Genomic DNA, 16,283 nt, shown 5'->3' with positions numbered 1-16,283 from the left:
AGATGAAAACCTAGGCAATACCGTTCAGGACATAGGCATGGGCAAAGATTTCATGACTAAAACACCAAAGCAATGGCAACAAAAGCCAAAATAGACAAATGACATCTAATTAAACTAAAGAGCTTCTCCACAGTAAAAGAAACTATCATCAGAGTGAACAGGCAAGCTCCAGAATGGGAGAAAATTTTTGCAATCTACCCATCTGACAAAGGGCTAATATCCAGAATCCACAGAGAACTTAAACAAATTTACAATAAAAAAAACCCCATCAAAAAGTGGGCAAAAGATAAGAACAGACACATCTCAAAAGAAGACATTTATGATGCCAACAGACATACCAAAAAATGCTCATCATCACTGGTCATCACAGAAATGCAAATCAAAACCACAATGAGATACCAGCTCACGCCTGTTAGAATAGCGATCATTCAAAAGTCAGGAAACAAGAGATGCTGGAGAGGATGTGGAGAAATAGGAATGCTTTTACACTGTTGGTGGGAGTGTAAATTAGTTCAACCATTGTGGAAGACAGTGTAGCGATTCCTCAAGGATCTAGAACTAGAAATACCATTTGACCCAGCAATCCCATGATTGTATATACCCAAAGGATTATAAATCATGCTACTATAAGGACACATGCAAACGTATGTTTATTGCGGCATTATTCACAATAGCAAAGACTTGGAACCAACCCAAATGTCATCAGTGATAGACTGGATTAAGAAAATGTAGCACATATACACCATGGAATACTATTCAGCCATAAAAAAGGATGAGTTCATGTCCTTTGCAGGGACATGATGAAGCTGGAAACTGTCATTCTAACCAAACTATCACAAGGACAGAAAACCAAACACTGCATGTTCTCACTCACAGGCGGGAGCTGAACAATGAGAACACATGGACACAGGGTGGGGAACATCACACACCGGGGCCTGTCAGGGTGGGGGGCTGGGGGAGGGATAGCATTAGGAGAAATACCTAATGTAAATGACGAGTTGATGGGTGCGGCAAACCACCATGGCACATTATACCTATGTAACAAACCTGCACGTTGTGCACATGTACCCTAGAACTTCAAGTATAATACACCGGGGCCTGTCGTGGGGTGGGGGGAGGGGGGAGGGATAGCATTAGGAGATATACCTAATGTAAATGACGAGTTAATGGGTGCAGCACACCAACAGGGCACATGGATACATATGTAACAAACCTGCAGGTTGTGCACATGTACCCTACAACTTAAAGTATAATAATAAAAAAAAGGAAAAAAAAGTATAATAAAAAAATAAGTGGAATCATGCAATATTTGTCCTTGTGTGACTGGTTTACTTCACTTAGCATAATGTCTTCAAAGTTCATCTGTATTGTTGCATGTGGCAGGATTTCCTTTCTTGTTAAGGCTGAATAATATCCCATTGTATGTATATACCACAGTTTCTGTATCCATTCCTCATTCGATGGTATAGTGGTATTACACCATTCCCAGACTGTCTTTTAAAACCAATCAGCTGCCTATGTTGAAGACTGTCCCCTTACCCATAGGCTTTGCTCTGGCGTAAGCTAGTTTTGGGACTTCAGGGGATGACAAAACACAACATAAACGTTGTAATTTGGAGAATGGGGTTTCCTATGGTTAGAATAGTTGCACACTTTCTGGAAAGACTAACATATCCTTAGGCCATGAAGGTCTCTTCCTCTGGGTTCTCTGCCCTCGTGAATGAAAATGCACTTTTTAGACATTAGAAGGACTTTGGGAAAGGCTAGGAGTACAAAAAAGAATTGAACATATGGACCAGGTGCGGTGGCTCACGCCTGTAATCCCAGCACTTTGGGAGGCTGAGACGGGCAAATCACGAGGTTAGCAGATCGAGACCATCCTGGCTAACACAGTGAAACTCCGTCTCTACTAAAAACACAAAAAAATTAGCCGGGCGTGGTGGCGGGCGCCTGTAGTACCAGCTACTCGGGAGGCTGAGGCAGGAGAATGGCGTGAACCTGGGAGGCGGAGCTTGCAGTGAGCCGAGATCGCGCCACTGCACTATAGCCTGGGCGACAGAGTGAGACATGGAGGACCCATAAAAATACATGAGATCTGATTAATGACACACATACCTTAGAAAGACCCAGAGACTATTCTTTCCTAGATACATTGATGACATAAATTTTAACTGCCTATTATTCTAACAAAGAGCAAATCTACTTGAAGGCACAGTTCTCTGCTTACTTCAATTTATGTTCTCTCAAAAAACCATTTTTGTCTCTGGTTTCCCCAGACTGAATACCTTGGAGAGAGTGAAGCAGTTCAACAAAGGAAAGTTAGCATCAAGTGTCTGCCCTGTTTTCTTTTCTCTCTTCCTCTGCCTTCCAGTATTTTATCTGAGAGAAATGACAGTAACATTTCAGTGATTTCCTTTATAAATGTCTGTCATCTGCTAAGATGAGATTACATGGACGTTCCCCTGATTTTCAAAGTAGGTACTGTCATCAGAGCCTGAAAGAATCTCTGCCAAGATCCGTGTACAAAGGAAGATGAGGTTACACTGACATTTCAAGGTCCTTTCTCACCAAAAGGAGATCGAATAACCTGCTAGAGGCAGGATAATCCTGAATTTCCACTTCCTTTTTCTCCCTAAGAGAAGTGACCAACTGCTCTCATTCACATGTCCTTTACTGGCTCTCCTTTTTTCATTTTCTTCTCTTTTCTAAGTTCTTCTTCTACTCGCGCAATTTATGCCACAAAATATCATTAATGTGAACTCCACAAATTCAAAATGTGTAGATTATTTGGACAAGACCTTGAGTTTTTAAATCTTAATTTCAAAAAAATATCTGCTGACTTACAATTTGAATTACTGGTGCTCAGTCTTTAGCACATCGCAGTCACCTGAAAGGCTGGACACCTCCTACCCCAATTCAGTGTCAGAGTCTGGGGTGAGACTGGCAAGTCTGCATTTCTAACCAGTCCCCAGGTGATAATGGTGCTGCTGCCCTGGGACCCACACACTGACACCACTGATGAAAATAAATAGGAAGGAAAAGGAGGGCAATTTAATCAGTTAATACAATTGTTTCTAATCTTATCTGCCTATAGAGAAACTGATATGCTTCATTAACTCCAACAAAGTTAACATTTTTGTAGGTAAAATATAGTGGAAAGAACACTGAGCTCAGAGTCAAAGGTCTAAGCTCGAATGTGGCTCTCAGTGACTTTAGGGAAGAAACTTGGACAACTGGGTTTCAGTGTCCTTAGCTGTTATTCTTAAAAAACCTAGGTGAGATTGTCCTTTCGACCTCTACTATTCTATGAAATATACAAGTATGCAGTGAAAATGTATGAAAACATCATTTGTTCAATATCTCCACAGTGTGAACACTTAATAATTAATATCTTGCCTTCCCTTAAATTAATATGAATTAGGGAGATTCTGTCATCTATCCTCTCTACAGAGTAAAGCTTTACCAATAATCCTGACCTTTCCAGTTGTATCTTCGCTTCTCTGGTTTCATTAAATTTTAAGCCTGGAAACTCCCTAAACTGCAGGCAGACAGTGGGGAAGCCGGTTTTTATTCCTACCTGTAAACTCATGACTTTTGTTTACATTTAAAAAAAAAGTGTACTGAAAGTCTGCCTTGTGTCTAAACTAACCCCATGTTAGGCCTAGTCTCTGTTCTGGGCCATGGAGTAGGTGGACACTGTGGAATAGGTGACATTTGACCCAGGTCTTAAAGGACAGGCAGGATTCTGATAGGTAGAGAAGAGAAAGGGGCAACTCAGGCAAATGGAACGGCATGGCAGGTACACAGAAGCGTCTGCCAAGTGTCCCTTCTCACCCCCTCCTCCTGTCACCCTCCTAGCACACATCCCTGGTCTTAGTATATCTGTTCAAATTTGTCTTCACCAAGGAACTATAGAGTCCTCAAAAACAATACTATCTCTTGTCTTTATCCCAAGCACTTACCACCGTGCATGGCACAATTAAGTAAATGACTGTGCTCACTTAATATCTGTGGACCTGAACCCAACCAATTCTAAAATACAGTATTTGCATAGATGAAGTAAAGAAGAGCGTATATGAAAAATTTAATAAACTCTTCAGTCCTATAAAAATGTAGTTTTTAAAATATTTATTAGTATTAGAACTAAGGTCTTAAATGGCAAACCAATGAATGTGAACTTTATTTGGAGGGTCATTGGGAGCCAGTGGGTTTCTGGAAAGAATGCTGATCTCATGTTACTGTGTAAACTGCGAGAAAAAGTGGCTTCTTGGGAGGACAACACAAACTAAAAGATGACTGCACCCACCATGAGAAGACTAATGAAGGTGGGAACCTATCTGGTGCCTGTTAAAACAGAAAAAAAGATCCCACATCTTACACAAACAGACCTGCGACTTGTTATGATGATTAAGGTGCTGAAGAAGTGGTTTTAGAACACTGACTCTAGAAGCTTTCTCAAAATCCCCAGCCTGTAGCAATTTATTGGTCAGAGTTCTTGTACCCACACACTAAAAGCTGTTAGGGATGTATACCTGGGAGTGACACAGTTCTACTCTATCATAGTAATAGAACAGAAATGACTTTGGAATATAACCTATGACCAGGGGGAACTGTACATTGTCCTGTGACCACATTCATCACGCTTTCAAAACATTAGAGCTAATGTGCATTCATAAGAGACAACGCAGATATAGGACAAGTTAATGTCACCACCATAAGGAAGCAAAATAGCTAATCCAGAAGTAGGTTCGTCCTGTAGGAAAACTGTACCAGTTTCTACAGGTCAAGGGAAGAGATAAAACAACCAAATGTAATATGTGGACCTTGTCTGAACCCTGATTTAAGCAAACTAATTGTTAAAAGACTTTTTAGGATTATAAAAAATTTGAGTACGGACTGGATATTAGGTGATAGCAAAGAATTATGGTCAATTTTGCTAGATGTGATAATAGTATTGAGGGTAGATGAGAAAATATCTCTATTTCCTAGAATGCATACTGATTATATGGGGTTCAATGAAATGATGTCTACATTTGATTCAAAATACTTTAACAAAGAGAAACAAGGGCTAGACATGGTATCTTATACCTCTAACCCCAGCACTTTGGGAGGCCGAGACAGGACGATCACTTGAGGCCAAGAGTTTGAGACCAGTCTGGGCAACACAGTGAGACCCCAACTCTACCAAAAAAAAATTTAAAGGTTAGCTGAGCATGGTAGCGGGCATCTGCAGTCTTAGGTATTGGGAGGCTGAGATGGGACGGCCGCTTGAGCCCAGGAATTCAAGGATGCATTGAGCTATGATTGCACCACTGCACTCCAGCCTGGGCAACAGAGTGAGACTCTCTCTAAAAAAATTTTTTTTGGCTGGGCACAGTGGCTCATTTTTGTAATCCAAACACTTTGAGAGGCAGAGACAGGAGGACTGCCTGAGCTCAGGAGTTCGAGACTAGCCTGGGGAACATGGTGAAACCCTATCTCTACTAAAATACAAAAAAAATCAGTCAGGCATGGTGGTGGGCACCTGTAATCCCAGCTACTCAGGAGGCTGAGGCATGAGAACTGCTTGAACCCAGGAGGCGGAGGTCGCAGTGAGCTGAGATTGTGCCACTGCACTCCAGCCTGGGCAATGAAGTAAAACTCTGTCTCAAAAAAAAAAAAAAAAAAAAAAAAAAAAAGCTTTTTTTTTTTTTTAATTAGAACGAAAGAGTAAAGGTACAAATAAACCAAACATGACTAAATCTTGATAACTGTAGAATCTGAGTGATGGCAATATGTTACATATTATCCTAATTTTTTTCTCCTTTTGGGTTTAACACTTCATAATAAATTTTTTTAAAAGATAAGACTCACTTATAAAAAGTTTCCTATATCTTACAATGGCAGTAATAAAGGAATGCCATCTTAGAACCTCAATTTGAAAAATAAATGACTATATTAAAAAATTGAACACCACTGCAATTCAGGTTCGATCACATAGGTTTGAGTAACTGAACTGTCTGCATAACTGAATGTTGGCCTGAGTATTTACATGCATAACACACAGCAAGGATGAGTGGAGGTGTCATTTACAGAGGCACTTTTCTCATCTGACCTGATTACAGTCCTTTCAGAACTATTTATGCTTCAAAAGACTATGAGTGTGATCAATTAATCAAATCATTAAATAAAGAATTTTCATCAAGACCTTCGTATAAGGCATTCTGCAAAGTTCTGTGGAGAATATGAAAATAGATTTAAAAAGACAGTTGGAAAGATTTTTGAAGTTTAATCTATTCAGTTACACTATACCACCAGGTTGAACAGCCAAAGGCTGAACAGCCAGGTCGAACAGTCAATGGATGAGCACAGGAATTTAGGAGAGTATTTATTCACTAATTTGTTCATTTATTCACATACTGACTATTTACTGAAGGCCCACTGTACTTGGGGTATTGGGCTATCTGCTGGGGGAACAAAATAGGCATGGCTCGTAGCCTCACACAGCTGACAGTGTGGAGGGAGAGAGGCATGATAGAATAAAAGCACACAGGACTATAACTGCAAAGTGAGAAGTGCTACAAAGGCTGCTGCAGGAGAGATGCAGGGGGGAACATATCTGTGATTGTGGGGGTTGGGGCAGGACTTTGGGATAGTGACACTCAAGCTGAGAACTAGAAATAACTGATGATAGAGACGGTCAGAGAAACCTTCAAAGTGGAAGAGAACTGGGGCACAGGGGTTGTAGGAATTTATGAATGGTCGGGGGAGTGTCATGACGGCTCACATGCTCACTTCCTTCTAGGTTTATGAGAGTCTGTTCTGGCCAGCCACTCCTCGGTACTCCCCTCTGCTAACAGTTTGTATCATCTTTACTGTCATCCAGAGTTCTGGCTGCCTCTTGACATATTATATATGCAAATCCTATCTGTCTTCCCCACTACCCTTAACTGCAACAAGGTCAAGGAATTTGCTTTATTCCTCCTGTAGCATCACCTTCTGGCACAGTGCTAGGCTTAATACCAAGTACTCAACAAATATTTACTGCTTTAAGGAGTAAGGAAGTGTTAAGATGTAAAAGGTCCAGCTTAGAAACCTTACAATCAACCTGCAACTCACATCAGAACTACCAGGAGAGCTCTTTCTGCAACCAAGCAATACTCTGACAAATAAAGCACCAATATGCTCAGGAGTAGAATATTATGTCAAGGATGACAGCATGTCATTTCTGCTGAGAACGTGACTAAGGGTATGTTGGGAATGCCTAGCTGTTGGAATCTTTAAAGCAGAGTTTGTTAAAATGCAGGTTCTGACCCATTACTGGATCATGAAACTAACTCGGTGGGTGCTGACCAGCCTGAATTTGATGAAACAGAGCAGAAAACAGGAGAAGAGAAAATAGCAGATTGGTGGCATCCTGCACAGTGAGGAGGGAAGCACTGTTTCACAAAGCTGTTTTTTTTAAGACTCTGTGTCTACAGATATGTATGTGTGTGAGTTCTGGGTCACAATGCAAAGTGTGTTTCTTACTGTGAGTCACAGTTAAAAGGCTCTGGAGGCTGAGGAGCTAGTAGTCATTCCCAGACTGTTATCTGGGCATTAGACCGAGCCCTGCCAGAAACGACAAACCAGCTTCTTGAGCTATTTTGTAGGAATCATATTTAAGTCAAACACCAAGGGCAAGAGAAGAGCACCATGGTGATGTTTTCTGCCGCTGAATTGGCAAGTGCATTACACAGGGACCCAACATGAAGGGACACTGAAGTCTATGCAGACTGGACATGGGTGGGGGGGGTCTGCCACAAGGACAGTGCCAGCAACTGCCATCTTTTGACAAATAAACGTTGCAAATTAAAGTTATAGCTGTTCCCCTCCAGGGTCCCCTTGCGGATGACATGATGCAGGGGTGACTTGAAGGACAGTCTAATCTTACAGGTGTCTTTGTTAATATAATATGCATTATACTATAAAATTATATATGTATACACAAGTACAATATACATTATAGTATTCATTCTATTATAAAGTATATACACATACGTCTGTATATACTAACATACATATGCATTATGAAATATATGTGATGATATATATTTCCATTATAAAATATATATGGTAACTATATACAGTTCCAAGATATATAGCAAGCAAAGGGCTTCCAGTACAGTGTTTACAACAGAAGCTCAATAAACATTTGTTCAATGAGTTAAGTGAATAAGTGAAATCTTTTTCAGTTTTGTTGGTGTTTGATTTGATCATGTAAATATTTATTGAATTCTTGGTTCATATGGGCTTATTCATTTAGATACCGGCTCATTTAAAAAAGTTTTAGGTTTTATTAAATTCTTAAATGGTTATGGAAATGTACAAAGAGGTAAAATTCACTTAATACATGCTCACCAGAAATTTATAATCTAAGATGGCGATAAATCTACCAATTCACAGAAGCAGATTCGTTGCTTCTGATGCCTTTATAGTAAAGTTTAATACCTAAAATTTTTACCAACTGTACTATAAAGTTAACTTTACTATAAACTTTATTATGAGCAAGAAAGGCAATGAGTGAAAAAGGAGTCGACATGTTCACGAGACTGTGGGAGTGCTCTGTTCAGCCAAAATACACTAATGGTCAGTAACATCTCCAAGGGATACCATATAATAGAAATATTAAGCATTTCATATGAGTCCTATAATGATGCAACCTTTTCCAAATACCTGGAACCATAAATTTTATCATTTATCTTGTATGCTTGTTATACACTAAAAAAAATTTCTTGGGAGGAAAAAAAAAGTTCTCTAATGCACACTCTACAAACCACAAAAGTAAGGGGTAAAAGAATGACTAACAGGAATTTTTTTCCTAGAAACAGAATGCTATCGTATGTAAACCTCTAGTAGTTTCATTAGAGATAGTGCAGTGGAATAATTAGCAAGTAACTCAATCTCCCAAGTCTTTAGTAAACAAAATCTTTCTGCTTGATTAGGGCAATATGTTATGCCTTTACCACTTACAAGTTAACTTCTCCTACCTTCACTAAATAAAGTTAAAGAGTGTATATCCAAAATGCAGGTAATTAACTCTGTGTCATGGATGTTTCCTCTCACGATTTTTTTGGAACTGCTGTACAATATTGCTTAAAATGTTATGTTAGAACTAATGTAACTGTGCTATTGTCTGATAAAGGAAGAGCAGTGGCATACAATTTAGACCCATTTAATGTTGGTTAACACATGGTGTCCTGTTTTTAAATTTATAAACAAAAAGGAAAAATATTTTATTTTTTACATGTCAAAGAAGGCTAAGCCAAAAATGAAGAAAAAACTGCTTTTAGGCCTATTGCAATGTTTAAAACAAGTAAGGGCATTAACATTACTATTTAGAAGAAATCAAGCATAAATCCTACTTCTACTATAATATTAAATATGATATGATTAATTATTTTCCAAAGATATACTAGCTGTTTTTACAGCCCAGCAATTTTACTTCAGTGTCATAACAAATCTTTTAGTGAAAGTTAAGTGCACAGAAAAATTCCATTGTATCATGGCTGCCTGTTCCACAGGCTTGTATACAAAAAGGACGTCTTGCCTCCAAAATATTACCAATCTCAAATGTAACACCTCAAGCATTACTCCTGTCTCTGAACAATGGCATTATAAGTAAATCCCTGCATGCAGATGCAACTGCTACCTCCACCCTTATCCACCAAAACCTTTAGGAGAATCCTCCCACACTCAGCATTTAACAACCAATTAGCCACTCCACACATATAACAGCCTTTCATACCTACCAAGTCCTTTTATGAAGCTGATCACACAGGATCGTCTCCAACAAGCAGTTGTAATCTCCATGAGCCTGAAAAGAAACCCAAACTGACAGTCTGGAACAGCTACACAGACTATGTTCCAAAGCCAAAACACATAATGATGGGCTCCATGGTCCTGTTGCTCACTGCCACCGTAAGTGTCTCAGCCACAATGCTTAGGGCCCTTATATTTTTGGCCCCAGGTGTATTTTTAGTCAGGTGCTAAAGACCTACAGTAGAAGACAAACTAAAACAGGCCTTCCGTCCAGGGCAGACTGTTCATACCAATGGGACAATTTTTAGCTGCACAGTAAGACAGTGACCTACAACTCGCAGAGTGCCCGTATGTCTATATTTATCCACAAGAACATACTATGCTGACAGATTAGTAAAGCTGCTCAAAGCACTCCAGGAACATGAGCCCGACCCACACAGTTTGCCATAAACAGTCCATGCATAGCAAATACACACGCTGCCCCCCAGATCTAACGGGCTGGGGTTGTGTTCCTGTGACTGAAGAAATGTAGGAGCAAAGATAACACAGGGTGAGCGATAAACTGTTGCTCTGGGAACTAGGGGCTCTTGGCCATGAATACAAACAGCTTTCAACAGCTTATATGCCTACAGACAAAACCAACAGCAGAGAATCTGTATTTGAAGCCAAGAGTCAGCGAGAAACCATACACCCTTAAGGAAAATGAAACACTGAACATCTGTTGACATAAGTTGCAAAGAAAAGTGATTGGATTCAAATCTATAGTTACATGATTTTAAAAGACACAGCCTAAACTGACTTGTTAAAAACTTAATTTATAAAACCAAGATGGAGCCAATATTGGAGAATGTTAAGTGTTCTGCCTTCAAAAGAAAACAGGTTTAGGCTAACGAGGAGATTGAGAAGGAAAATGCAAAGTTACTTAAAAACAAAAGTGTAACGAATTGATCTTTCTATGGGCATTATTTCTGAGAGAAGAATTCTATGAGGGTCAGTGAAAATTTATTTCAGCTGTGAAGAGACCGAAACCCAAGTAATTTTCTATTCTTGATTTACTCAGGGTAAATTGAAGGTTTTCTTTAGCAATATAGGTTGTAATTACAAAACAGCATGGAAGGAGAATTGACTGATGAACTGAAACATTTCACAGGAAGAAAGAAAATGTCCAATTTACCAAAATGAACACTTAAAGTGGTTCTGCTGAGCTAAAACACCAGCAAAGATGCCCCATGCTACTCCCGCATTTTACACATTCAGGATTTAGAATGCCTTTGTACAATTGACACAGGTGAATATGGGGCATTTGGTTTACATTTTACTAAAGGAAGTCAAAACCATTAAAAGACAGTAGTGTGCCTATGGAGGTATCTGTGTATAGACAGAAGAGAGTAAAGTCCTCCTCGTTCTATATATAACTAGGAATCCAATACAGAATGGAATAATAGACATGGGAGATTCCAAAAGGTGGGAGGGGGGGGTAAGGGATGAAATACCACCTATTGGGTACAAGGTACACTATTTGGGGGATGGGTACACTGGAAGCCCAGACCATTACTACACAGTATCACCATGTAACACAACTGCACCGGCACCCCTAAATCTGTAACAAAAAAAGATTAAAGAAAAAGAAAATGGAATTCTGCTTCACTATCTTGTTAGTGTTAATACTATATTCTCTCTATTTTTCTTATTTTTTGCTTCCTAAGTTTCTGAGACAGTAGTACACAAATCTGTGAATGTAATTGTAGAAGTCTACAATTTCCCCTTTTAATTCTGTCAAAAGTCGTCAGGTTCAAATAAATCCATGTTAATTATAAACAAATAAATAAATAAATTGGAGTCCAGACCGAATGAAAATTTGCACTTTGTCATCCTCAAGTCTCCAGTGCTATTATTAGACTAACCTCTCAAATGATGTGACTGTCATTCAACTAAAAGAACATTACTTAAAACAGCCTTGTAGGAATATGAAAAAAAAATCCTCTTCTTTCCTACTTTTTACAGATACTAAGGGAAGTGAAGAGAAAAAAAGGTAGAAAAGAGAGCTAACATTTGAGGGAAGGAGGACTGACCTTGATTCTGATCCTAAGTAAGGCACTTTCCATGTATTATTTCACTAAGTCCTCACAGTAACCTTATAAGGTAAGCATTACCGTCTACATTGCAGAGTCAATGAAAAAGAACAAAAATAAGCTTGCTCAGCATCATTCAAATACAGGTTTATCAGACTCCAGTGTCACTACATTTATTAATTTTTATTCTAGGGCTTTCCTTAATATGATTGGGACTTCTAAACAATGGCAACCTTAGAGTATTTGTCTTTGTATACATTTAAGAGATGCCTCAAATAATGTATACATATTTTTTTACCCAGATATTCTGCATATCCAAAACATAGCTGAATTCCAGAGTGCAGTCACCTTTGGTGCCCTCCACCTCACCTGACTATCCCCACTTAAAGCCCATGTTCTCCTACATTAGACATAATCTTGTCCCTCCATCGAATGTATGTTAAATCAAAAGGAAAAAATCAAGGACAGGTGAAGGATCCTAAGGTCAGGCATACTGACAGTGTAAGTGACAGCTGTCAGCTGATGGCAGATATTAATAAAAAAATCAGAAAACAAAAGCACAAAGCAGACATAAAACTGAGAAAAGAAAGCAGCCTACAGATATTTTAGTATAGAAAGATAATGCCCTTCACATTTCAAAAGCCCTGAACGTATCCATATATTATAAAATCTCAAATAATTAATACATTCACTGATGATCTGAGTTCATTTACATGCGGTTAAATTATGATAGCATTTTATGCCACAGATACAAACAGAGATAGTAAAATACTTTTTAGAAAAAAACTTTATTCAAAATTATTAAAATGATTTGTTATTTCCAGGGCTAACCTTCATGATTAGGATGAGTTTACTTATAGATTGTTGGTTTCCTGATGATTCTAAAAAAAAGTCATACATTTTAAACTATATTAATGTAATCTAAATTTAATAAATAAATTAAACTGGATTGTTGACTTAATTGATAGTTTTGTAACAACCCTCAAATATTAATTGAATGAATGACTTTAAAGTTGATGCTTCCTTTTTCTTTAACAATTAGTCTAATATTCATAAAAGTTTCCTTTCTGCTTCTCTATGTACTGATGGCATGACTGCAAATATTTTTAAGTGCAAACGAAAGTTGAACCCAATGCTTCTACCTTCACGGGCTTAGAATCTGCAAGGAAGTTCCTGAGTCTGTTTAGTTTACTTGTTGCTTCTGGGAGGACTGCTCTTAGGCTACCGGCCAACCAATAGCTACTTATTAGCATAAACATTAGATCATACAACTACTCTCTTTAATGTAGCCTACTAGGCCCGGCATGGTGGCTCACGCCTGTAATCCCAGCCCTTTGGGAGGCCGAGGTGGGTGGATCACCTGAGGTCAGGAGTTTGAGACCAGCCTGGCCAACATGGTGAAACCCTGTCTCTACTAAAAATACAAAAATTAGCTAGGCGTGCTGGCAGGTGCCTGTAATCCCAGCTACTGAGGAGGCCGAGGCAGGAGAATCACTTGAAACCAGGAGGTGGAAGGTTGCAGTGAGCTGAGATCCTGCCACTGCATTCCAGCCTGGGTGACAGAGTGAGAGTCTGTCTCAAAAAAAATAAAAAATAAAAAAAAGTAAAATAAATGTAGCCTACTGGACTCTATCCACCTACTTTACTGTATAGTCTCCTTACTCTATTTTATTATGGGAAGCAAGAAATAACCTTTGCACACCAACTCAAGAATTTTTTTCCAACTTAAAGGAAAAGTCACCATTTAAAATGATCATATTGTAACCCTACCTATTTCATTCAAAACTCTGAAGTGAGAGGATACATATGCTGATGATGATTCCTATTTTTTTCATCATTGTTCTTATAAACCCAACATTTCTCTAAACAGGTATTAGAACCAGTTTGTGATAATATTCAGTGAAATATTTCAGTAATAAAATGGTTACATTTTATTGTATGAGATACATACATGTTACTCTTCCTAGAAATTTAGTAAATACAAGAGTTAAAATATTAACAATAGATGCCAGTGCCAAAAGGATTATGTATTTTCACTATTTTTCAGTGATATAACATACTACAGAATATATTCATTCACTTGTATTAACAAAACTTTCAGAGACAAGGAGCCTTTGAGGCCGTGTTAAGGGAGGAACCAAATGGAGCACAACATAAGCAAACATCACCTGCAGCCTGGCCTCTTCCCTGTGGAAACCATAATAAGGGCAGGGAATCCATAAAAGATAATGTGTCATTGTGCTGGGAAGTACTGGCTATGAAATAGGCTTATAGTTGTAGGTAGCATTTGCCAGGCATGTCATTACCTAAAGACATATGCAGCAAACAAATGCAACCTGAAAATGTGTATTAGGAGGGCCACTAGGAAAATACTGGCTTGTTTTGGCACAGGGTACCTCTGACAGCAAGCTACTGGTGAAGCAGCATTCTACTAACCAGGTGTATGGTGCTTATTTGGCATAGACTGTGTGAACCTATACAGAGGCTCACTTTAAACCTCCAAAGGTTACCCATTCTCTGATAAATGACCGGGTATATTCCTTTTTTTTTTTTAGATGGAATCTCACTTTGTCGCCAGGCTGGAGTGCAGTGCTGCGACCTCAGCTCACTGCAACCTCCGCCTCCCGGGTTTAAGAGATTCTCCTGCCTCAGCTTCCCAAGTAGCTGGGACTACAGGCGTCCGCCACCACACCCAGCTAATTTTTGTATTTTTAGTAGAGACAGGGTTTCACCATATTGGCCAGGCTGGTCTCAATCTCCCGACCACGTGATCCGCCCGCCTTGGCCTCCCAAAGTGCTGGGATTACAGGCGTGAGCCACTGCGCCCAGCCTACCAGGTATATTCTTAAACTCAACCTTGGAAAGAAAAATCAGAAGGGATTCTATGTTAATGAGAAATATTCTGGAAGGCATACTAACTTAAATGTATTAGAAGTACACTAAATGTTCTTTTTCCAATAAGTTTTCCTGATTTCTATTACTCAGCTTATAGGTACCACCCAGTTCTATATGTGTAATTTCTCACTTGATCTTTCTGTTGTCCTCAGTCTTTTAATTACAGTGTTTTGGAGGATTATTGTACAGGTTCTGTTTCTTGAGTTGAACTCACTTATTTTTTGGAGAGGGGTCTGACAAAAGCCCAAAGTTTACCCAAAGATGGACAGAGCTTTATAAAATGTACAGACTCAATGGCCTCAGGAAGACCTGTAGAATTTGAACCCCTGGCAAGGCTAGAATTTGTCTTTTTAATGGTTCCATAAGTGATTCCAATGTGTACCCAGGTTTGGAAGCTACTTATAGCCCTTGGGAAGATTTAATAATAAATGAGAACAGAGTATTCAGTAAACCAATCCTCCCAGGCAGAGGAATGCACAGGAGGGTTTAAAATAGTTTCCATTTTAGGCCAGGCATGGTGGCTCATTCCTGTAATCCCACCACTTCGGGAGGTTGAGGTGGGAGACTCACTTGAGTCCAGGAGTTTGAGACCAGCCTGGGCAACATGGCAAAACCCTGTCTCTACAAAAACCACAAACATTAGCTGGGCATGGTGGTATGCACCTGTGGGCCCAACTACTCAGGATACTGAGGTGGGAGGATGGCTTAACCCCAGGAGGGAGGCTGCAGGGAGCTATGATCACACCACTGCACGCCAGCCTGGGCGACACAAGACCCTGTCTCTAAATAAAGAAGTAAATAATAAAATAAAGAAATAAATAATAAAACAGAACCATCTAGCTGGTTGGTAACCTTGTATCTATAACTCAAAACATAATGAAGAATCAGGAAGTTAACCAAAAGAACTTGGGGTGTGCTTTTGCTGTCCTTCATTTGTTTCTTACCGTTAAACAGCCTCTGGGGTTCCATTTCTCTGCCCCAAATAGGTGTCAGAAATCTATGTCCTTGATATACATAGACTAATGCAAGGTCTAACTTCAAGCCTAACTCTTACAACCCAAGCAAGGTTTATTTATTTATTTTTGGTCTAGTTTTTAAACTCCTAGCAAATTGAGTGCAGAAAATCAAAAGACAAGATGAAAAAAAAAATCACTTGATAAATGCATAAATTCTACAAAGCATTTATACAATTAACAACAACAAAGCAAGTGGTGCCATTTAGTTAGTATACCTCCCAGAATTCCTTCACAGTCCCTGTGAACACTTCCTGAATAGTTATACAGAACAAAAAAAGGGGGTGTGTTCAAGATGACATCCTGTTAACAGTAAAGGATAAACACTTCTGCAGGGTTTTCATAGTTTCATTCAAAACATCTAAAAACTTAAAAAAATTAACCTGACAATGAGAGTTCAGCTGAGTGACTTGCTCACTAGAGGCACGGTTAGAATGAAAGTAAACAACTATTTTCATTTAAGAAAGCATCTTTTATTATTTCATTTTTATTTTTTTGAGACAGTCTCACTCAGTTGCCCAGG

The 16,283-nt window shown here is 39.0% G+C and overlaps 1 protein-coding gene across 3 annotated transcripts in view; it reads right to left on the bottom strand.

Moving 5' to 3' along the window:
* FRY (FRY microtubule binding protein) overlaps positions 1-16,283 on the bottom strand; it is a 272,666-nt gene that overhangs the window by 230,550 nt on the left and 25,833 nt on the right. The window contains exon 1 of one of the 3 annotated variants that reach the window (XM_050766804.1): positions 9,771-11,263. The exons of the other annotated variants lie outside the window; for them this stretch is intronic. Within the exon in view, the coding sequence (XP_050622761.1) occupies positions 9,771-9,831 (61 nt within the window). The 5' untranslated portion in view covers positions 9,832-11,263. Of the gene's footprint in view, positions 1-9,770; positions 11,264-16,283 lie in introns of those variants that run through there. 3 annotated transcript variants of the gene reach the window in all.

This window comes from Macaca thibetana, chromosome 17 (genome assembly GCF_024542745.1).
Source record: "Macaca thibetana thibetana isolate TM-01 chromosome 17, ASM2454274v1, whole genome shotgun sequence".
Classification (NCBI taxonomy): domain Eukaryota; kingdom Metazoa; phylum Chordata; class Mammalia; order Primates; family Cercopithecidae; genus Macaca; species Macaca thibetana.
This window is presented reverse-complemented; position numbering and strand designations above follow the sequence as displayed.